Source organism: Papio anubis, chromosome 7 (genome assembly GCF_008728515.1).
Source record: "Papio anubis isolate 15944 chromosome 7, Panubis1.0, whole genome shotgun sequence".
In the NCBI taxonomy this organism is placed as follows: domain Eukaryota; kingdom Metazoa; phylum Chordata; class Mammalia; order Primates; family Cercopithecidae; genus Papio; species Papio anubis.
This window is the reverse complement of record NC_044982.1, coordinates 29208331-29229752: the sequence shown is the minus strand read 5'-3', so window position 1 is coordinate 29229752 and position 21422 is coordinate 29208331. Positions and strand designations below refer to the sequence as shown.

General features: G+C 45.2%; 2 protein-coding genes across 7 annotated transcripts in view; one reads left to right on the top strand and one right to left on the bottom strand.

Annotated features, from left to right (window-relative positions):
• The window catches only part of VIPAS39 (VPS33B interacting protein, apical-basolateral polarity regulator, spe-39 homolog), a 32309-nt gene extending 26414 nt beyond the window's left edge, over window positions 1-5895 (bottom strand). For 2 of the 4 annotated variants that reach the window (XM_017961408.3, XM_021941437.2), the window contains exons 1-4: window positions 5628-5895; window positions 3045-3121; window positions 2165-2257; window positions 1458-1560 (exon numbers count right to left, since the gene is read on the bottom strand). In XM_017961408.3, coding sequence (XP_017816897.1) covers window positions 1458-1560; window positions 2165-2257; window positions 3045-3047 — 199 coding nt within the window. In that variant the 5' untranslated portion in view covers window positions 3048-3121; window positions 5628-5895. Of the gene's footprint in view, window positions 1-1457; window positions 1561-2164; window positions 2258-3044; window positions 3122-5450; window positions 5470-5627 lie in introns of those variants that run through there. The other 2 variants (XM_003902106.5, XM_003902107.5) reach the window with 2 other exon arrangements.
• A 109-nt stretch (window positions 5896-6004) lies between these two features.
• On the top strand, window positions 6005-17319 carry AHSA1 (activator of HSP90 ATPase activity 1). Of its 3 annotated transcripts, none has more exons than XM_017961409.2 (9): window positions 6005-6115; window positions 7739-7929; window positions 10246-10328; window positions 10725-10842; window positions 12676-12764; window positions 13618-13746; window positions 15890-15991; window positions 16270-16321; window positions 16924-17319. In XM_017961409.2, exons 4-9 carry the CDS (start codon window positions 10776-10778, stop codon window positions 17094-17096), a joined length of 612 nt encoding a protein of 203 aa, XP_017816898.1. In that variant the 5' UTR covers window positions 6005-6115; window positions 7739-7929; window positions 10246-10328; window positions 10725-10775; the 3' UTR covers window positions 17097-17319. The 3 variants fall into 3 exon arrangements, with proteins under 3 accessions (XP_017816898.1, XP_003902159.1, XP_021797132.1); XM_003902110.4 differs by lacking the exon at window positions 6005-6115 and adding an exon at window positions 6162-6402; XM_021941440.2 differs by lacking the exons at window positions 6005-6115; window positions 13618-13746 and adding an exon at window positions 6162-6402.
• Window positions 17320-21422: the final 4103 nt, after the last annotated feature.

The window sequence follows — 21422 nt, the reverse complement described above, 5'->3', positions numbered from 1 at the left end:
AAGAGAAAATGAGAACACCCTTTATATACTGACATAGAAAGATCTCCAAGCTATATTAACACATAAAAAGAGCAAGGTATGAAGTATGCTACTGCTTGCATAAAAAAGGGATAAGAATACATGTTTCTATATACATTTCCAAATGCAAAAAGAGTCTTTAGATGAATACACAGGAACCAAGCAATAACGATTGTTTTTTGGGAGGACAGGAACTGAAAACTGAGAAGATACATAACAATATGGAACGGAAACTTTTCACTGTATACCTTTAATTTTTAAAAATCTTTAGTCATGTTATAGTATGGCCTATTTTTTAAAAACTTTTAATTAAAAATATTTCTTAAAAATCAGATGTGGTAGGCCGGGCACGGTGGCTCATGCCTGTAATCCCAGCACTCTGGGAGGGCAAGGCGGGTGGATCACAAGGTCAGGAGATCGAGACCATCCTGGCTAACATGGTGAAACCCCATTTCTACTAAAAATACAAAAACTTAGCTGGGTGTAGTGGTGTGTGCCTGTAATCCCAGCTACTCGGGAGGCTGGGGCAAAAGAATCGCTTGAACCCGGGAGGCGGAGGTTGCAGTGAGCCAAGATCATGTCATTGCACTGCAGTCTGGGTGACAGAGCGAGATTCCATCTCAAAAAAAAAAAAAAAAAATCAGATGTGGGCCAGGGACGGTGGCTCATACCTATAATCCCAGCACTTTAGGAGGCCAAGGCAGGCGGATCACTTGAGGTCAGGAGTTCGAGACCAGCCTGGCCAACAGGGTAAAACTCCATCTCTACTAAAAATACAAAAATTAGCTAGGCATGGTGGTTGGTGCCTTTAATCCCAGATACTAGGGAGGCTGAAGCATGAGAATCGCTTGAACCTCAGAGGCGGAGGTTGCAGTGAGCCAAGATTGCACCATTGCACTCCAGATTAGGCAACAGAGTAAGACTACATCTTAAAAAAAAAAAAAAAAAAAAATTCAAATGGACTTTGAGAAAGTATTAAGTACACAGCTAAGCAGTGAGACTGGGTGGGTAAGGAAGTCCGTTCTGTCAATCAGTTATGAGTATACTGAGTTAAGTCAGTAGTTCCCAAATATGGCTACAAATTAGAATCACCTGCAGTGTTTATTAAAACTTGAGAGCTCCCCTACTACTCCGCAGAAGACCTAATGAACAGAATCTCTGGGATAAAGCCTAGGAGTATGTCATTTTAACAAGCACCCCAAATGAGAATGAAATAGCCAGCCAAGCCTCAACCCTTGAAGAGCAGACCTATATGGCCATGTGGGAACGCCTGCTGGATTTCCCAAGTATCTTCTCCTGGAGTTCAGTTTCCAGACGTGTGCTCATCTGAAAATAGTCTTACCTCATTCCCTCTCCATACCGGCACTGAAGAGACAAACAAGTACAGCCTTCATTAGTGATAAGAATCCTGGACATCTATCCCCGCCTCTTCTACTTACTTCCCACAGGTTCCCCACTCCAGCTGACTCGCTCCAGGTCATCATCATCATCATCATCCACGAAGTCTCGGAGGCTGTTCACCGCCCGCTTGGACTCCTTTAACTGCAGAGGGACACAAGGCCAGGGCGCTCAGGCAATCATCATTCCCCACCTCTCTTCCGACAATCAAGAAGGCTGAGGAATTGGGGCCTGAAGGTGGCCAACGCTCACCCTGTGCAATCGAAAGCCTAGCATACTAGATATCTGCCAAGAAAACAAACTGATTTTTAGCCAACACTACAGTCCAGCGGTAAAAGAATTAGGAGGAATCAAAGTCACTTTTGAATTCTCATCATATTCCTGGCAGTGACTTGCTATGTAAACCTGAGTGAATTTATTCACCTCTCTAAAAATAAATGTTTCCCCAATTGCAAAATAGACACAACAAAAATAAATCCTCCAATCCAGTTCATCTTTCAAAAATAAAAAATATATATCACATGGATAAAAGACTTGAGGTTCTTTAAAAAGAAAAAAAAAACTGAAAGGAAGAAATCACCTTAAAAAGGTAAAGTAAAAAAGGCAGTAAGCTGGATTTTACAATCCTTCTGGCTCTTTCCTGAGCATAATGAAGACATGGTCAAAAGCCAAGTTACCCAGACTGCAAGAGGAAGGAATTTTAGAGTGGCACTGTGGAAAAGAGTACAAACTTCAGCAGTTGACCTACCTGTGAAAGCTCATCATCTTCATCGTCAAAGGTGAAAGCCTTGAACTTGGAGCTGTTCCAATACTCCTCCTCATCACCCTTTGTCCGATTCATCTACAGTGACAGGAAGACATACATCGTCTCTTTCTGGGTCTCTCCCTAAAGAGTTCCAAAGCTTTAACTGCTCCCAAAAATCAAGGATGCAGAAAAGGATCTGGTAAAACAAATATTGAACCTGCCATATTAAACCACATTCTTGGGTCTCCAACTGATCAAATCATACTTCTAATCTTCTAATTACCCAGAAGTAGTCATCCATTCTTAGAGCATCCACTTTGTCCAGGGCACTCTCTCAGGTGTTGTAAGGTATATTAAAAAGTGCCAGAGACTGGGTGCAGTGGCTCAGGCTTTTAATCCCAGCAATTTGGGAGCCCGAGGCGGGCAGATCGCCTGAGGTCAGGAGTTCGAGACCAGCCTGATCAACATGGAGAAACCCCGTCTCTACTAAAAATACAAAATTAGCCGGGCATGGTGGTGCATGCCTGTAATCCCAGCTACTCAGGAGGCTGAGGCAGGAGAATCGCTTGAACCCGGGAGGCGGAGGTTGCGGTGAGCCGAGATTGCACCATTGCACTTCAGCCTGGGCAACAAGAGCAAAACTCCATCTCAAAAAAAAAAAAAAAAAAGTGTCAGACACGGTCCCACTTCTGAAGGACCCTACAACACAGCCAGGGCATTCAGCATAGGTATATATTAAAAGCAACAGGCAACAGTGCAAGGCAGGCAGATGCTGTAAGAATCCATTACAAAACTTTGCTGAATACACATGGAAGAGCAATCAAAACATGCACAAAACAGACAAAAATTGCATTCGCATTTTCAACAAATATTTATTGAGTACCATCTCTGGGGCACTGTTCTAGGTTCTGGGAATACTACAGTGAATAAAATTGACAAATATTCCACTCTCATAAATGCCTGAAAGAATGGAAAGCAAAGCAATTAAAAGAAGTAGAACTATTTCACCTAAATCTTCAAATTATGACTATTTGATTAACAACTGTTGGCCAAAATTTGGGAAATGAGGGCATGGCCAAGAAAAGCAAGTATATAAAGAAGTAGTCAAAAGACCACAAGTCCCTGTTACAACTACTATAAAATTCAATTTTGCCCTGCAAAAACAAGTTTTGCCCTAGAATTACAAACTAGGCAGGGCACAGTGGCTCACATCTGTAATCCCAGCACTTTGGGAGACTGAGGTGGGAGGATTGCCTAGGTCCAAGTTCAAGACTAGCCTGGGCAACACAGTAAAACTGTCTCTACAAAAAAAAATTTAAAAACCAAACAAAAAACCAGCCGGACATGGTGACGTAGTCCCAACTACTTGGGAGCTGAGGTGGAGGATCACCTGAGCTCAGGAGGTTGAGGCTGCCACGAGTTGAGGTCACACAACTGCACTCCAGCCTGGGTGACAGAGTGAGACCCTCCCTGTCTCTAAATAAGGAAACAGAATTACAAACTAAACTATCAATGCCAACTGGATTAGAATGAAAACTATGATTTAAGCCAAGGACTAGGTACTAAAACTCCCACAGCACCAAAAATAATTGTAAAGGCTAAACAGCATCAAGTTCTAAAAGAACCATTTGCTTTTCCTTTTAATAGCACCTTCATCAATAAAAGCTTGAGAAAAGCCTCATCATGGTAGTCCTGTTGAGGCTTTTGATGGCCCTTAAAGATATTCTACTGTTACTTCCTGACTCTGTTTTCAACTCAGGGGATATAAGGATAGCAAGGGTATTGTGGGAATTTTCTATCTTGTTCCTTCCCACAGCAGACATTGCTAATTGATTTCTACTGGAAGTGTTGCTTAAAAATCCTTTTCTGTATTTAATTTTAGGGAGATAAACCAAAAATGCTGGCAGACACCATGAAATCATCCCACACAGACATTGAAGTCAGGCAACCTTGAGTTCAAATCCTGGTTTCTCTTAATTCTGAGCAAACTGGATAAATGACTTTACTTTTAAGCCTTGGAGAAAATTATATCCTATCTCACAGGGTTGCAGGGAACACCTATAAAAGTGTCTAGCGGAAAGTAAATACTAAATGTTAATTCCTTTTAATATGGAATATCATACTGACATTTTTCTGTCTTGGTTTCCCCATCTGTAAAATGGGCATAACAGATGACCTACCTTAGAAATGGTTATGAGGAGTAAACCAGTTAATACATATAAAGTGCTTAGTGCCCGACCCAAAATTAACACTCAGTAGTAACTTTTATTATTAATACATCATCATAGTACCTTGGGAAAAGCTAAAAAAGAAAATATTTTTTAGCAATCCTAAAAATTAAAAAAAATACAAAAATTCTGAGTGGCCACAAATGCTGAAGATGTGCACAGAACATATAAATGTCTCTGGCACACATGTCAGTTCATAAATCTGTCATTCATTTGATCCTCAGAACAATCTTGTAAGGTAGGCCTGGGAGATTCCATTTCCATGTTACTCACGGGGAAAGTGAGGCACAAAAGAGTTCAGTATCAAAGCCACCTTGTTACGTGCTATTTCAAATTACAATCCAGGCTTTCTGGCTTCTAGACCATTTCTAGTGTCCTGCATGGTCCTTCTACCTATTTTTCACTTTCTGGAAAACTAGAGATCATTCCTTCACTATAGTAGTTATCTACAAATAGACATAGAATATGTCTAACAAACACAATAACCTGCCAGAGGATTTCTGGAAATCTTTTAAACCATGCAATGGCAGTAGACACCTGCCATCAATTTGTATTTATAACGCCAAATGAGAAGCTAGGTTTACTTGACAAGTATAGATAATGATCTAATAGCTCCAGAGTTATAAGTAATCAGGTACAATCTTAAGAGTGACAGGTGCTTCAACATGATTTAAAACACTTCAGAGGTTTATCTTTGTCGTCTCCTGTTTACTGACAGACCACAAGGCAGGGTGAGGGATCTCAGGGGAGAACAGGAACTTTACAAAAGAAAACAGAAGGATCAGCAAGAAAACCACAACATCCTCCCTGCCTCAGAAAACTCCAAAAACCAGCTTCTGAGAAAGTCAGACTTGGTTTCAATTATCTTCCGAGCCAGGAAGATACAGGTGAGGCTTGTGAACTGAGACCAGGGAACATGAGTTAAGCTAGGATGACTCTACGGGTGAACATCCAGGAAGCCATGGATCTACCGCAGTCGTCAGAGCCCAGCGGATCCCTGGCAGAGTTAAATGCTCTTTCTGAACCAAATGTCCGCTTCCGAACCAATCGTTGGTGCTTACTCGCAGCCCCATTCCCAAGCGTACTCCAGCGCCCAAGGGTCGCCCTGACTGAAAGAAGAGAATCAGGCCTGTGGTCGTAGGATGTAGGTATGCCTCCTAGAAGACGGGAAAAGATCAAGATGCGGAGAGGCTGGACTCAGCCAGATAAGCGACCCAAGGGGCTTGGGACACCCTCACCTCTTACGCACAGAGCCCTCCCTCTCAGGACAGCGTCAGCCTCCGCCGCCGCTGGAACAGCCTCTCTTTTCAGGCTGTGCAGCTTAGAGAAGGGGGCAGAAAGGAATAATCGCGGGGCGGGGAGAAAACGCGAATAAAGAGGCCGCAGGGCATGCTGGAAGTTGTAGTTTCTTCTGCCTCTGCTGTCAGGCGCAGTCCCGATGAACCACAAGGCTTCTTGACTACAGCCCCCAGAAACCCCACGCACTGGGCTAGGTCATTTCCTCTCCCTTCAGGGCAACCTTCCGCGGTAATCCAGCGGGTCACGTAAGAAGACTACAAGTCCCATGAGGCTCAGCAAGGCCGATTTAGGGTCCAGGGAAACAATGAGACGTGTTCTTTGTTTTCCTATGGGTGAGGAATGGTTGTATGAGCAGTTGGGTTTCGGGACCCTTTTTGGGGAGAACCTGAGGGAGTCCGAAGGAACACTAAATCAGATGGAACCCACGGTGCGGCGAGTTGGGACGGAAGTAGCCGGTGGAAGTGGGGAGGAGCCGGAAGTTAAGAAGGGGAGGGGGTGGAGGGAAAAGCAAGCCAGGAGGTGCTTGCGGCCGCTTCTAGTAGTTTCCAGGCGCTGCCGGGCGGCTGGCACTAAGCGGTCTTGAGGCTGTGGCTGCGGCAGCTCCGGAGCTGGTGGCGCCGCGATAGGAGAGCCGATGGCCAAGTGGGGTGAGGGAGACCCACGCTGGATCGTGGAGGAGCGGGCGGACGCCACCAACGTCAATAACTGGCACTGGTGAGGGCCAGCAAAGCAGGCCGGCCTTGGGAGACCTGCGGCCGGGCCAGGGTTCCAGGGTTCCTGGAACCTCGGAGCGGACAGAGCTGGGGCTGAAGTAACCCTGTCCGGAGATGGGGGCGGGTCCTTCCTGTGGCAGGGGTCCGTAGCCCCAGGCCTCTCCACTCCCCGGCCACCTTCTCAGTGCTTGAGGGGAGGGAGATGGACGTGGAGGGCAGCGCCCCAGAGGAAGGTTGTCAGAGAGACTGGGAGATAACGCCCTGGCTGCTGCATCCAGCCCGAGCAGGGAGGTGCTCACTACACGTGGCCAGAGGAGTCACTGAGACTGGAACCTCTTTTGATTGTGTTGGGAGACAGCTGTGAAAGGCCTAAGGCCAGGGGTCTGTAATTCCTGTTTTGCGGCTTGCAGTAAAATTAAAAGTCATTCATAGGGGACCGCTGCAGCAGTCCCGCGGGAGATTGAGAACGTGTTGTGCAGGTGCTCAGAGCTCAGATAGCTGCGGCCTCTCACCCGGAACTGTCAGGTCAGGTGTGTTGGAACTCCAGGTTGCCGAGCAGCCGTGGTTTTATAACCTGTCCGTTCTTAAAATACTGCCCCGCTTCATGAAATCTTCCCAAAGTAATGTTTCCTTACTTTTGAATTCCACTGAATTCTGTTCATAATGTTTGTATTGTACCGTTACTTTGTTGCAGCTTTCTTTGCCGTTGTTTTCTCTAATAGTTGATAAGCAGGAGGGCAGATAGTGATGTTTCTTTTCCATATCTCACTTTGTGTTCTCTCTTCTAACATGCAGAGTACTTGACCTAATTTTTGTTGTTTTGAAGCCCTTGTCTTAACGTTTTTGTGGCCATCAAGGGGGCAGTGAATGTGTAGGAAGTTTATAATACAAGTGCGAATCTGATAGGTCAGAACACTGTGCCAGTGAGGTCAGGGTTATTGGTGTAATCCTTTCTGGGCCTTTTAGCTAAGTACTATTCTTCCATGGTCCAGTCTGTGTTCCTGATCAGAGCAATATGTGCAGTTTTCCACTTGGTCAAATGGGGGCGCCATGTTAAAGTATCAAGTATTCTCCAGCACCATCATGCCGAGAAAGGAGAGCATAATTTTCCATTGAGTTTATACTATTCTCTACAGCAGCTGTCTTTGTTGACAGTGTGCAACCCCTTGTCTTCCTAAAAAAGGGTGACATGTTTGTGGACATACTGGAGTGGGACTGGGAGTTTTTGTGTTCCTTTCAAACTATTTGTCAGGCCTCCTTTAACCTCGTATTCTCTTGCATAGAGCAGTATATCCTCCATTTGACTGCTAGTTCATAGCTTTGTTTCTGCTTTGCAGGACGGAGAGAGATGCTTCAAATTGGTCCACGGATAAGCTGAAAACACTGTTCCTGGCAGTGCAGGTTCAAAATGAAGAAGGCAAATGTGAGGTGACGGAAGTGAGTAAGCTTGATGGAGAGGCATCCATTAACAATCGCAAAGGGAAACTTATCTTCTTTTACGAATGGAGCGTCAAACTAAACTGGACAGGTAAGTCTAAGCTGGGCTGTCAGAGAGATTAACTGTGTTTTGTTTAACCTGTTAAGTAGCTGGAGAGAACAGTTTTGAGGAGTTACAAACGTTGAAGGGAGAAGACAGATGTTGCTGCTTTGGAGTCCTATGTAAAGCAGTATTGGGTACTGAAATTTCTTTGCCATTGTGGGATGCTAAATGGATTTCCTCTCTCTGGGTCTCATCAGTCCCACCCATGAAGTGGCTGGGCCACTGCATGTTTGGGCCTTGGTTTTTGTTGGAACACCTAAGGTGATATTTCTTCAGACTAGCTACATGTATCTTGTGAGTGATTTAAAAGGAGGAAGGAGGTGTTTTGTTTTTTTGTTTTTTTGTTTTGGTCTTGATCTTTTTTTTTTTACTCTCCTCAGTGTGAATCTAACAAATTAAAATGAAGCTTGTGTGTGACAGTAATTTGGGGCTGTTTTATCTCTCTTCTAGTTTTGTGTCCCTTCTGTATGACATTAGGAAAAAATTGAGGTCATGCGTATGCCCGTTTTGGACAGTCCTGACTGTTGAGAGCCTGAATGTAAAAAGGCAATAAAGTTAAAGGAGTATGAGATAGCTACTGTGTGTATGGGGCAAAGCATGAAATTTGTGCTTTGATAAACATTTCTGAATAGTCATATCATAAAGAAGGGTGAAAGTAGATTATCTGTTCTTGATTTTTGTTAATTTGTTTTTAAAGTACACTTGAAGCATAGTAGTATGGAAGGAATCTTTGGTGTCATCTTGCCCAGACCTTTTTTTTTTTTTTTGAAACGGAGTTTCACTCTTGTCACCCAGGCTGGAGTGCAGTGGCGCGATCTCCGCCCACTGCAACCTCCACTTCCTGGGTTCAACCAATTCTCCTGCCTCAGCCTCCCAAGTAGGATTACAGGTGCCTGCCACCACGCCCGGCTAATTTTGTATTTTTATTAGAGACAGGTTTCACCGTGTTAGTCAGGCTGGTCTCGAACTGTGTCTGGCCAACACTTTTTTTTAAAATACAGGGACTAAAAATTGGTAGCATAGTTTTGTGCACATTAAATGGTAAGAAATAGATAAATACAGGCCAGGCACGGTGGTTCACGCGTGTAATCCCAGCACTTTGGGAGGCCAGGGCGGGTGGATCATGAGGTCAGGAGATTGAGACCATCCTGGCTGACACAGTGAAACCCCGTCTCTACTAAAAATACAAAAAATTAGCCGGGCATGGTGGCGCGTGCTTATAGTCCCAGCTACCCGGGAGGCGGAGGCAGGAGAGCTGCTTGAACCCAGGAGGTGGAGGTTGCAGTGAGCTGAGATCGCACCATTGCACTCCAGCCTGGGCAACAGACTGAGACTCCATCTCGAAAGAAAAGAAATAAATGAATACTACAGTAAATATGGTGCTTTACCATTAAAAAGACCTGAAGGTTACTTGTGAAAGTGGGCATCAGAGCCAGGGACGGTGGCTCACGCCTGTAATCTCAGCACTTTGGGAGACTGAGGCAAGTGGATCAAGGTCAGGAATTGGAGACACACCTGGCCAACATGGTGAAACCCCGTCTCTACTAAAAAATACAAGAATTAGCCGGGCATGGTGGCACGCGCCTGTAATCCCAGCTACTTGGGAGGCTGAGGCAGAAGAATTGCTTGAACCTGGGAGGTGGAGGTTACAGTGAGCCGAGATCGTGCCACTGCACTCCAGCCTGAGTGACAGAGCTGTCTTGGGGGGGAAAAAAGTGGGCATCAGAAGGGTTGCAGCTTGAGGACTACTTTGGAATGGTAGAAGGAGAGTCATCTACAATCAGAAGGAACATTACAGTAGATGAGGATGGGTACGGCTCACAATACACGCTGTACACCGAGGTCATTGGCAGATAGGTGTTTGAGATATGTGTGTTTTATGTATCCTATGTAGTTGGGTGAGGCTTTCCATATTCACCTAGTGTTTCTCATGGATGGAGTCACATATAAGCAAATGTGAACTTCTCATTATAATCAAATTGCTCCCTAATATCTCAGTTGCACTGAAATAAATTGATATTTTCAAAAGAAGTGTCTAGCAGAACTACTGGCTTTTGACCCAAGTTCTCATGGTATAACTCATGCTAGTACCAATAACATAGTTGGTTTCCAGTAACCTGGTGGGGAAAAGACATTTCTTTTGGGGGTGCGGGTGTTGATTGCATCTGGCATGTGGCATTCTCAGAATAAAGAGGATCAGTTCAGCCATCCAAAAGCAGCAGAAGTGAGGTCGCAGTTAGGACCCTGGAGCAGAGACCTTTCCTGCCTAGGAGTGGACTAATGACATTGCATTGGTTTTGACAGGTACTTCTAAGTCAGGAGTACAGTACAAAGGACATGTGGAGATCCCCAATTTGTCTGATGAAAACAGCGTGGATGAAGTAGAGGTTCGTGCTTCCTAACTCCTAATCCGAGTCCTCTATATCCTCTTATTCTCAGATGAGAAAAGTGACCTGTCATTGAGGATTCATAGCGCAGGCTTGGTCCAAGCATTCAGAACCCGAGTCTGCAGATACTTTGCTAGGCGTATGGTGCCACTGGAAACTTCCAGAGCAATTTGCACTTTAATCTCTTCACTTTAGCTAGTAACATGGGTTCCAACTAACATTAGCCATTTGACAGAGAGGACTCAAGAAGGAACACTAATGGGGATTGTACGAATATCGCAGTACTCATGCATTTCCTTTGGAAATGTCAGCAGTTACGTGATTGCTCAGCCCCCACATTCCATAATGAGGGTGCCCCTCAAGTTATTTACCACCTACTTCTCATCTTTCACTCAGATTAGTGTGAGCCTTGCCAAAGATGAGCCTGACACAAATCTCGTGGCCTTAATGAAGGAAGAAGGGGTGAAACTTCTCAGAGAAGCAATGGGAATTTACATCAGCACCCTCAAAACAGGTATCCCTTGAGTAGTTCTATATGCCTTAAGGAGGTAGTTTCCACCTGTTAGACTGTGGTTAAGGGCCTGGACAGTCCTTTCTTTGGCAGATGGGTAAAGATTTGTGGGGAGGGGGCTTATTTCATCTTAAAGTCAGTCCATAAGCTCGGAGTAAGGGAAAGATCTGGAGCTGTGTTGTCTAATACTGACAGTTGAGCATTTGAGATGTGGTTAGACCAAACCGAGATGTGCTGTGAGGGCCAGGCACAGTGGCTCACACTTGTAATCCCAGCACTGTTGGAGGCTGAGGTGGGCTGATTGCCTGAGCTCAGGAATTCGAGACCAGCCTGGGCAACATGCCGTCCTACAAAAAATACAAAAATTAGCTGGATGCGGTGGTTGGCGCCTGTAGTCCCAGCTATTGGGGAGGCTGAGGTGGGAGAGTGGCTTGAGCCCAGGAGGCAGGGAGGTTGCATTGAGCTAGCTGAGATCATGCCTCTGCACTCCAGCCTGGATGACCAAAAAACACAAGAGATGTGCTGTGAGTATAAATTACACTATGGGCTGGGTGCGGTGGCTCACGCCTATAATCTCAGCACTTTGGGAGGCCGAGTTGGGTGGATCACTTGAGGTCGGGAGTTCAAGACCAGCCTGACCAACGTGGAGAAACCCCATCTCTACTAAAAATACAAAATTAGCCGGGCGTGGTGGCGCATGCCTGTAATCCCAGCTACTCAAGAGGCTGAGGCAGGAGAATCGCTTGAACCTGGGAGATGGAGGTGGCGATGAGTCAAGAACATGCCATTGCACTCCAGCCTGGGCAACAGAGTGAGACTCTGTCTCAAAAAAAAAAATTATATTTGAGGCTCACATTATATTTCTAATGGACAGCGCTAATCTAAAGACTTGGCATCGCGGGACTCATTACTTAAATACAGTCTGGACTATCTTTGATATGCATTCTCCAGGGATATTTAGATGGTTAGAATAGAAGTCAGCTCAGCTTTCCCCTGGGATTCCATTTCTGCCAGTGTGTTCTGATCTTGGTGTTGGAAAATGTATAATAACCATCAAAGAAGATGATAGAAGGTGATAGACACCTTTTTGGGGGAGGACCAGTACTCCAGTGCCATAACTAGTTGTGGCTTTTCTACAGAGGTAAGGCAGAGTGGAGGAAAGACACTAACCATGCATCCATGGGTGCTGGGTAGATTACCTACTCTTGAAGTCATCAAAGTGCCACAGCGTTCATGCCATCCTTCCATAGTAGACCTCACATGCACTTAATATGTTACAATGTTTCCAGTTGAGTCAGGAGGATAAGCTTTTAAAAATAATCCCAGTGGCTGGGTGCAGTGGCTCATGCCTGTAATCCCAGCACTTTGGGAGGCTAAGGCCAGTGGATCACGAGATCAGGAGATCGAGACCATCCTCGCCAACATGGTGAAACCCCATCTCTACCAAAAATACAAAAATTAGCCGGGCATGGTGGCGCTTGCCTATAATCTCAGCTACTCAGGAGGCTGAGGCAGGAAAATAGCTTCAACCAGGGAGTTGGAGATTGCAGTGAGCTGAGATTGCGCCACTGCACTCCAGCCTGGCGACAGAGCAAGACTCCATCTAAAAAAAAAAAAAAAACAAAAGATAATCCCAGTGAACATACTATATTCTATAGCATATACCCTGATACCAGTCTGGCATAGACCAAAAGTAAAGATGTAAAAATAACCTCTTCCTTTTCTGGTCATAACCTCATTCTGTAGTAGGATGGCTATGTTTGTCAAGCTATAATGAAACTCCAGATCTCAGCTACTAAGAAATAACTTCCATGAGCTGGAATTTTATCTTTTCAGAGTTCACCCAGGGCATGATCTTACCTACAGTGAATGGAGAGTCAGTAGACCCAGTGGGGCAGCCAGCACTGAAAACTGAGGAGCTCAAGGTAAATGGTTTTCCCCCGGGGTGGGAGACTGTCTGCAAAGGAACTTGGGAGACCGCCTTCTTAATTCCACATGTCAGCTCTTTGTGTCCCTAACCTCTAAGCCAGAGCAGCTGTGATCTGCTCATGGTGCTTTTTTAGAGTCCCTGCAATATGCATTCATTCACCCATCTTTAACCTGGTTTTAATTTGTTTATCGCAGACCCCTAGAGCAAGTAGAAGCTATCAGACAGTTAAAAGTCTGACTCTTGATTGCATTTAGCACCAATTAGGAGGTTATGAACAAAGGATGGTCTTCATCTATATAAGTCTTCAGCCTAATTGGTATGTTGATATCTCAGACTTTGATTTTAGAGGTCCCATCAGGAAATGGAGTTACATCCCTGTCTTCACCCAGTCTCTCCAGTTTACAGGGTGAGCAAGTACTTTATCTGGAGATGGAAGTTTGTGGTTCAAGCTCAGCACTTGGTTTAGAGCCCTGTTGCTCTTTTGTCAGCATAGTAGAGTGGGTACTCTGGAAGTGGGGAGAAAACTGCTTCCAGCTATTTAAGCATAGAAATTGTTTGAGAATTACACTGAGCTCTTAAAAAATATCTCAATGATTTGATTTGTTATTTGACTGTCAGGGTCTTCCTTGTAGAGTGGTTATTTTTACTGGGAATTGAGGATGTTTCCAGAAACATGACCCTCATGACTAAAACACCTACACACTCAAATTCCCTTCAAACCCCTTGGAATAATTAGCCTTGGAGGTGAAAATTTTTATGAGAATGAATGGTACAACTGTCTCTGAAGCCACGCTGATTGAGGTTGTATCATTACTCTGTACTGACCGTTTTCACTGCCACTTTCACAGGCTAAGCCTGCTCCTTCAAAAACCCAGGCCAGACCTGTTGGAGTCAAAATCCCCACTTGTAAGATCACTCTTAAGGAAACCTTCCTGACATCACCAGAGGAGCTCTATAGAGTGTTTACCACCCAAGAGGTAAGTCAGTCTTGTCCTTCAGGCCTCGTGCCATCTGCCCTGAGTGTGCAGAAGAGGTGCTCACAGCTGGAGCCATGAGGCCTTCATCAAAGTGAAGTTTCCCTCCCTCTATTCTTTTTTTTTTTTTTTTTTTTGAGATGGAGTCTCGCTCTGTCACCCGCCCAAGCTGGAGTGCAGTGGCGCAATCTCGGCTCACTGCAACCTCTGCCTGCCAGGTTCAAGCGATTCTCCTGCCTCAGCATCCCAAACAGCTGGTACTATAGGCACACGCCATCATGCCCAGCTAATTTTTATATTTTTTAGTAGAGATGGGGTTTCACCATATTTTTTAGTAGAGATGGGCTGATCTCAAACTCCTGACCTCAAGTGATCTGCCCACACCTCAGCCTCCCAAAGTGCTGGGATTACAGGCGCAAACCACTGTGCCCAGCCATATTTATTTATTTTAAAAACAAAAGACCTGGTCTTGCTATGTTGCCCAGACTAGCCTTGAACTCCTGGGCTCAAGCGATCCTCCTTCCTCAGCCTCCTGAGTAACTGGGATTACAGGTGCACATTACCATGCCTGTTCTAGTTTTGGGTCATATAAGTAGAAATCACTGAGTGAATCTTATCAGAAAAGTGAATGGCCATTCTTGGTTACTCTGTAGCACAGAAGAATTCCTGGCTTCTTTCTGTTGCACAGCTGACTTGTACCATTCTGCTGCTATAGTGTGGAGTTGAGAAACATGACTGTATTCAGCTTTATTATCTGATAGTAAAGGTGGTTAGGATACGTGGAAGTTCCCACATACTCTAGGACAAAATTCCAAGATCTTATTTTTTAAACAAAAATGCAAATACAGCCATAAATTAAGAGGTACCATGTAGTATATGGGTGTTAGTATGTCTGTGTGCCTGCACTCAAAATACTCTCATGATAGTTCTGTCCCCCTTAGAAAACCAAGAACTGGAGAAGCAGTTAAATGGACACAGACTTCAGTTGAATCTCTTCTTCCAAACTAGCTAAAGTTTTCAGAGTTTTAAAATACTTTTGTATGGGAGGATTCCTGACATTTTTAACCTTCTGTTCCTTTTTAATTTTTTACCATGTATTTGTATTACCTACTTAAAAAAATAGTAAAGCCTTTTTAAAAGTAAAAGTGGCACTGTTGAGTAATCGAACACAGCAAAATGATACTGATTTGATATATATGGAGTAGGCCAGGCACAGTGGCTCACACCTCTAATCCCAGCACTTTGGGAGGCTGAGGCCAATGAATTGTTTGAGCCCAGGAGTTTGAGATTTGTCTGGCCAACATGGTGAAGCCATTTATACAAAAAATACAGAAATTAGCTGGTGTGGTGGTACACACCTATAGTCCCAGCTCCTCAGGAGGCTGAGGTGGAAGGATCACCTAAGCTTAGGAGGTTGGGGCTACAGTGAGCCATGATCATGCCACTGCACTTTGGCCCGGGCAACAAAGCAAGACCCATCTCAAAAACAAAATAAAAGGGCTGGGCACGGTGGCTCATGCCTATAATCCCAGCACTTTGGGAGGTCGAGGCCGGTGGATCTGGAGGTCAGGAGTTCAAGACCAGTCTGGCCAAGATGGTGAAACCCCGTCTGTACTAAAAAAACAAAAAATTAGCCGGCGTGGTGGCACATGCCTGTAATCCCGGCTACTCCGGAGGCTGAGGCAGAGAATTGCTTAAAACGTGGACAGGCGGAGGTCGCAGTGAGCTGAGATCATGCCACTGCACTCTAGCCTGGGTGACAGAGTGAGACTCCGTCTCAAAAAATAAAAAAAAAGAAGTATGGCATAGATCTACTTTGGGACACGTTCTCAGAAACGAAAATAGAAGTCTCAGACATTTACTTGAGAATTTTCTTTCATAAGCTCATTCTCATATCTTTCTGAACCATATACTATTTCACATAAATGAAAGTAAATGGGTCCAAAGTAATGGCATCATCGGATCAGAAAGAATTCCCGAAGTCAAGTCCTGGCTGGTAGTAGAACAGAATAGAGGGACACCTTGGACCCGCCTGTGGGGCAGACTGGCGGAAATGAGAGTTGAGACATGCAGCCTTCAGCTGGCATTTGTCCCCGGGTCCCACTGAGAGCCACGTATCTTCTGCCTCTTTTTTTTTTTCCTGCAGCTGGTGCAGGCCTTTACCCATGCTCCCGCAACATTAGAAGCAGACAGAGGTGGAAAGTTCCACATGGTAGATGGCAACGTTTCTGGGGAATTTACTGATCTGGTGAGTACCTGCCGGCCCTAGACTTGGGTTGTTGCATCTGTCTGGTCAGCTGAGTGACATTTCTCTTGTTTCTCAACTCTATAGGTAAAGTTTAAGGCTTTGATCTCTTTGGTTAATAAAACATTTTGTTTTTCAAAAAAAGGCTGTGATTTGAACTCTCTTGCAAGTAATACAATTGCACAGATGGTGGACTCCGTATGAAGGGCAGATGACTGATCCTAGCTAGGACTGGGTGCGTTGTAGTATATAATGTAGACTGAGCTGTTTGATTATTTTAGGTCCCTGAGAAACATATTGTGATGAAGTGGAGGTTTAAATCTTGGCCAGAGGGTAAGTAAACATATATATTGCCATTACCCCCAGAACTTTTTCTCTTTGCTGTAGTTTTTTTTTTTTTTTTTTTTTGCTTTGTTTTTTGGAAACAGGGTCTCACTGTCACCCAGGCTAGAGTGCAGTGGCATAATCACAGCTAACTGCAGCCTTAACTTCCCAGACTCAAACGAACCTCCTGCTTCAGCTTCCCAAGTAGCTGAGACTACGTGTACCACCACACCAGCTTTTTTTTTTTTTTAATTACATTTTTTGTAGAGATGGGGTCCCACTACATTGCCCAGGCTAGTCTCGAACTCCTGGGCTCAAGTGATCCTCCTGCCTCAGCCTCCCAAAGTACTGGGATTACAGGTTGCCCAAGTAGCTGGGATTACAGGCGCGTGCCACTACACCCAGCCAAGTTTTGTAATTGTAGTAGAGATGGGGTTTCACCATGTTAGCCAGGCTGGTCTGGAACTCCTGGCCTCTGGTGATCCGCCCATCTCAGCCTCCCAAAGTGCTGAGATTACAGGTATGAACCACCACACCCAGCCAGGTTGCCCCAGTCTTAAACTCAGATGGAAACCCTAGATATGAAACCCCATCCCCTCTGCCTTTCCCAGGGCACTTTGCCACCATCACCTTGACCTTCATCGACAAGAATGGAGAGACTGAGCTGTGCATGGAAGGTCGAGGCATCCCTGCTCCTGAGGAAGAGCGGACGCGACAGGGCTGGCAGCGGTACTACTTTGAGGGCATTAAACAGACCTTTGGCTATGGCGCACGCTTATTTTAGGGCCAGCGGCAGGGGACTTCAGCCTCCTGGATACTTCAGTCCAGCCCTCTCCTGACTGGGACTTGCGACTCACAGGATTGCATCGTCCCAGCCGCTAACTTGGGGCCAGGGCCCCTCCCCTCCACATATACCTTGGGTTTGTGCATGTTTTCTTCTGGGTGGGTTCAGAGGGCAATTTCTCTTTTATGTGTACATATGCTAAATAAACATAATTTAAAAAACATGCGTGTCTGGAACCTGTGTTGATTGAGTGGCTGATATTGAGAGCTCCCTCAAAGGTTCTGAATTCAGTAAAGGACGGGGTGGATGGCCTTGTCTCTGTTCTGGATAAGTGTGGGTAATTAAGAGGCACAGCACCTGCTTCTCACTACCAGGCATTCCTGAGCTAGTCTTTCTTACTGGTAAATAGTTCCTGCCTTTTTACCCATAAAAGTAGGGGAGGGTTGGTACCTGGGTAGAGAGTGCTAACAAACACTATACCTCTACTGCCAGTGCAGCTGACTTCTCACTTTGCACTGCCCATAGCCTCTTACCCTCTTGCAAGGATAAGTGATCACCAGATGCTGCTTTGGGATATGGAAAGGTAGGAGATTCCTAACTTGTGGCAGCTTCTGTTACGTTGCATAGTTACTGAGTACCAGACACTACACTGTTTACTTGCATTAACTCATTTGATCTCCATGATATGAAGTAGGTACTCTGGTCATTTGTTTTACAAGAACTTAAGTCTTGGCTTTTAAATACATGTATTTGACATATAGCCAGGTGCAGTGGCTCAGGCCTATAGTCCCAGCACTTCGGGAGGCTGAGGCAGGTAGATCACTTGAGGCCAGGAGTTTGAGACCAGCCTGGCCAACATGGCGAAACCCCATCTCTACTAAAAATACCAAAATTAACCAATGTGGTGGCACACGCCTGTAATCCCAGCTACTCTAGAGGCTGAGGCACGAGAATTGCTTGAGCCCAGAAGGTATGAGCCAAGATTGCACCACTGCACTCAAGCCTGGGTGACAGAGTAAGACTGTCTCAAAAAATTAAAAAAATAAATACTTTACATATTTGCTACAGGTGAGCCTTGGATTTCTTAACACCCAGACTGAACAATTAAGCAAAGAGTTGAGATTTGCAACAAGGACTAACTGCAACAAGGACTGTAACTGCAGAGCCCATACTCAGGAAATTGTTTATTTAACAATATGTGGTACCGTTAAGTTTGCTGGGCACTGACCATGAGCCAAGTGTTGGGGATATAGTGGATTCAGACTGCCACATTGCAGGAAGAGGTAACAGTACCTGAACAGGGAGAGTCACTCCTGGACAAGCCTCACCCTGACTTCCTGCACCCCAGCGTGGGTCAGTGCCCTCTAAGCCAGACACTACCTCCTACAGCTACAGCTATTTCCTTTGTCTATTTTTTGCCTGTTTTATTGGGTGGCAGCAAGACCTTGCAGGCTAAAACTGTTTAGTTAAAGCAGAGTTCAAGATCTGGTTCATTTACATTTCCCAAAGCCATCTTTGGCTTGAATTATAGGAGTGCTGGTCTGAACTAATCTACATCTAGTTTGACATTACATCTGCCGCCTAGGGGTCCAAAATGACACCTTTTGCTGAAGAACCTGGACTCTAGCTTGAATCAAATCAATAGGCCCTTCCTAACAGACCCCTCCTAACACAGAGACCATTAAAAAATGAGCCTTTGGCTGGGCGCGGCGACTCACGCTTGTAATCCCAGCACTTTGGGAGACCGAGGCAGGCAGATCACAAGGTCAGGAGTTCGAGACCAGCCTGGCCAACATGGCGAAACCCCATCTCTACTAAAAATACAAAAATTAGCCAGGCGTAGTGGCAGGCACTTGTAATCCCAGTTACTGGCTGAGGCAGGAGAATTGCTTGAACCTGGGAGGCAGAGGTTTCAGTGAACTGAGACCAAGCCACTGCACTCCAGCCTGGGCGACAGATGAAGATTCTGTCTCAAAACAAAAACAACAACAAAAAAGAGCCCTTTCGGCCAAGCGTGGTGGCTCACGCCTGTAATCCCAGCACTTTGGGAGGCCAAGGTGGGTAGATTACCTGAGGTCAGGGATTCGAGACCAGCCTGGCCAACATGGTGAAACCCCATCTCTACTAAAAATACAAAAATTAGCCAGGTGCGGTGGCAGGTGCCTGTAATCCCAGCTACTCAGGAGGCTGAGTGGGAGAATTGCTTGAACCCAGGACACGGAGGTTGCAGTGAGCCAAGATCATGCCATTGATTGCATTCCAGTCTAGGCGACTGAGCAAGACTCCGTCTGAATGAAAAAAAAAAAAAGAAAAAGAGAAAGAAAAAATAAGGCTTTTCATACACATCTGGATGGAAAGTTATCAGTTCCAGAACACTTAGAATCAATCAAGTAGAGATGACCAATACGTTCATTAAACCCAAGGCACCAGGCTAAGTGCCTGCCATGTGACATGTGCAATTGCCATTACATGCCAGTATTGATGGCTATTCAATTCTTACCATTGCCATTTTACTGATAACATTTTGGTTAGCCATCTGAACCTTTTAAGCAGATGGTATAGCTAGAAATAAAACTGTGGACTTTGACTTGTGTTTGAATAGTAAAAGTTCCCCACTTCCTAACAAATTGGGTGAACATCCTTATCTGTAGAATGCGTATAATAGGTGCCTTGTGAGAGTGTTCGAGATGATACATGTGGAAACACTGGCACCTGGTGTCATTTAGCAAATAGTCCCTGCTGAGTCCATTCAAAAGCCCAAGTGTTTTCCCTTAAGTCAGAATGCTATTTTGAAAAGCTGGCTAATTTAGTCCAAATTGCATATCTTGGGCTAAGAGCTCTGCCTGCCTGAGAGGAAGAACAATGCACAAAAGTCGACTCCACTCCTAGAGATTCTTACTCAGTGGGTGTGGGGCGTGGCTCATAAACAGAGTTTAATAAATATCCCAGGTGATTCTAATATCAGGGATGCACTTTGAGAAGCACCTCAACATGTGAAGTAAACTTCATTGTAAAGAGGGAGGCACAGCAGCACATTTGTGTCCCTTTTGCAACTAAGGATCTAATCATTCTGTCTTCCAAGAGACAGAGGTCAGCAGACTCCTACTGTTGGTTACCTAAAACTCTAGGAAGAATTCAATCTGACCAGCCTTGCGTAGCCTAGGGCCGTTTGTGAGGCAAACCAGAGGGGGAAAAATTGGGCAAAACCATCTTGGTTGCTGGGGTAGCTGTTAAGGTAGAAACAGTCAGTGGTATTCATGCTGGATTCATGACCACGGATGAACTCTTGGTGTTGGGGACAGGAAGAACAGCTAGTCAAGCCAGTGATGTGACTGACACCAGAAAAGAACGGAGTGGAGGGACCCTCTCTGGTTTCATGGGCTTCCTCTGGGCTCTGATACCAGCTGCTCTGGAAACCCTCCCTTCATCAGGCTCACTGCTCCCGCCGTTGGCGCTGCTCCTCACACACAGGTGCTCCTAAAGCCAGTTACCACCTGCGCAGTGTCTTTCTCCTTTGCATTGCTTGAATAAACATAATTTCATAGCCGACCCACTCCCCAGCCCCTTTTGTTTAGCTTCTCTCATCTGTGGCCTGACATGGTAGCAATTTAGCATGCCACTTTAAACGTACAGATTTAAAATGGGGTTGGCTAAATTCAGTATGAGTGATAGAAAACCATTAGATACAGATTAAGACAGTATGTTTAAGAGGCAAGGTGAGTTATATTAGAAAGGAGGGGAATTAGCAGTTTCCTTAGAAAGCAGACTCTGGGATTACTCTGTCTTGTTACTTTTAAAAGTTTCTGCTGAAAAATAATTAGCCTCAAGCTGGGTGCAGTGGCTCATGCCTGTAATCCCAGCACTTTAGGAGGCCAAGGCAAGTGGGCTGCTTGAGCTCAGGTGTTTGAGACCAGCCTGGGGAACAGGGCGAAACCCCGTCTCTACCAAAAATACAAAAAAAAAAAAAAAAAAAAAAAAGCCAGGTGTGCTGGTGTGGGCCTGTGGTCCCAGCTACTTAGGAGGCTGAGGTGAGAGGATCACTTGAGACTGGGAGGCAGAGGTTACAGTGAGCCGAGATCGCGACTGCACTCCAGCCTGGGCAACGGATGGAGGCTCTGTCTCAAAATAATAATAATAATTAATCTTATTGAATTCCTTAGACAAGAGAAAGGGAGTGAGCATGGCTCCCATCTGGTGGCCCGAAACACTGCCCTCTCTAACCCTCTCGTATTTCTAGTTGCAGATACAGTATTTTTAGACTATGGTTCAGGACAGGCTAATATACTTACCTCTGGGAGTGATCGTCATTGGAAACGTCTGACTCTC

Coding starts and splice junctions, on each gene's coding strand:
- AHSA1 (XM_003902110.4), top strand. CDS start 6,323: ATGGCCAAGTGGGGTGAGGGAGACCCACGCTGGATCGTGGAGGAGCGG. Junction 6,403..7,738: donor AACGTCAATAACTGGCACTG/GTGAGGGCCAGC, acceptor TCTGCTTTGCAG/GACGGAGAGAGATGCTTCAA. Junction 10,843..12,675: donor CATCAGCACCCTCAAAACAG/GTATCCCTTGAG, acceptor TTATCTTTTCAG/AGTTCACCCAGGGCATGATC.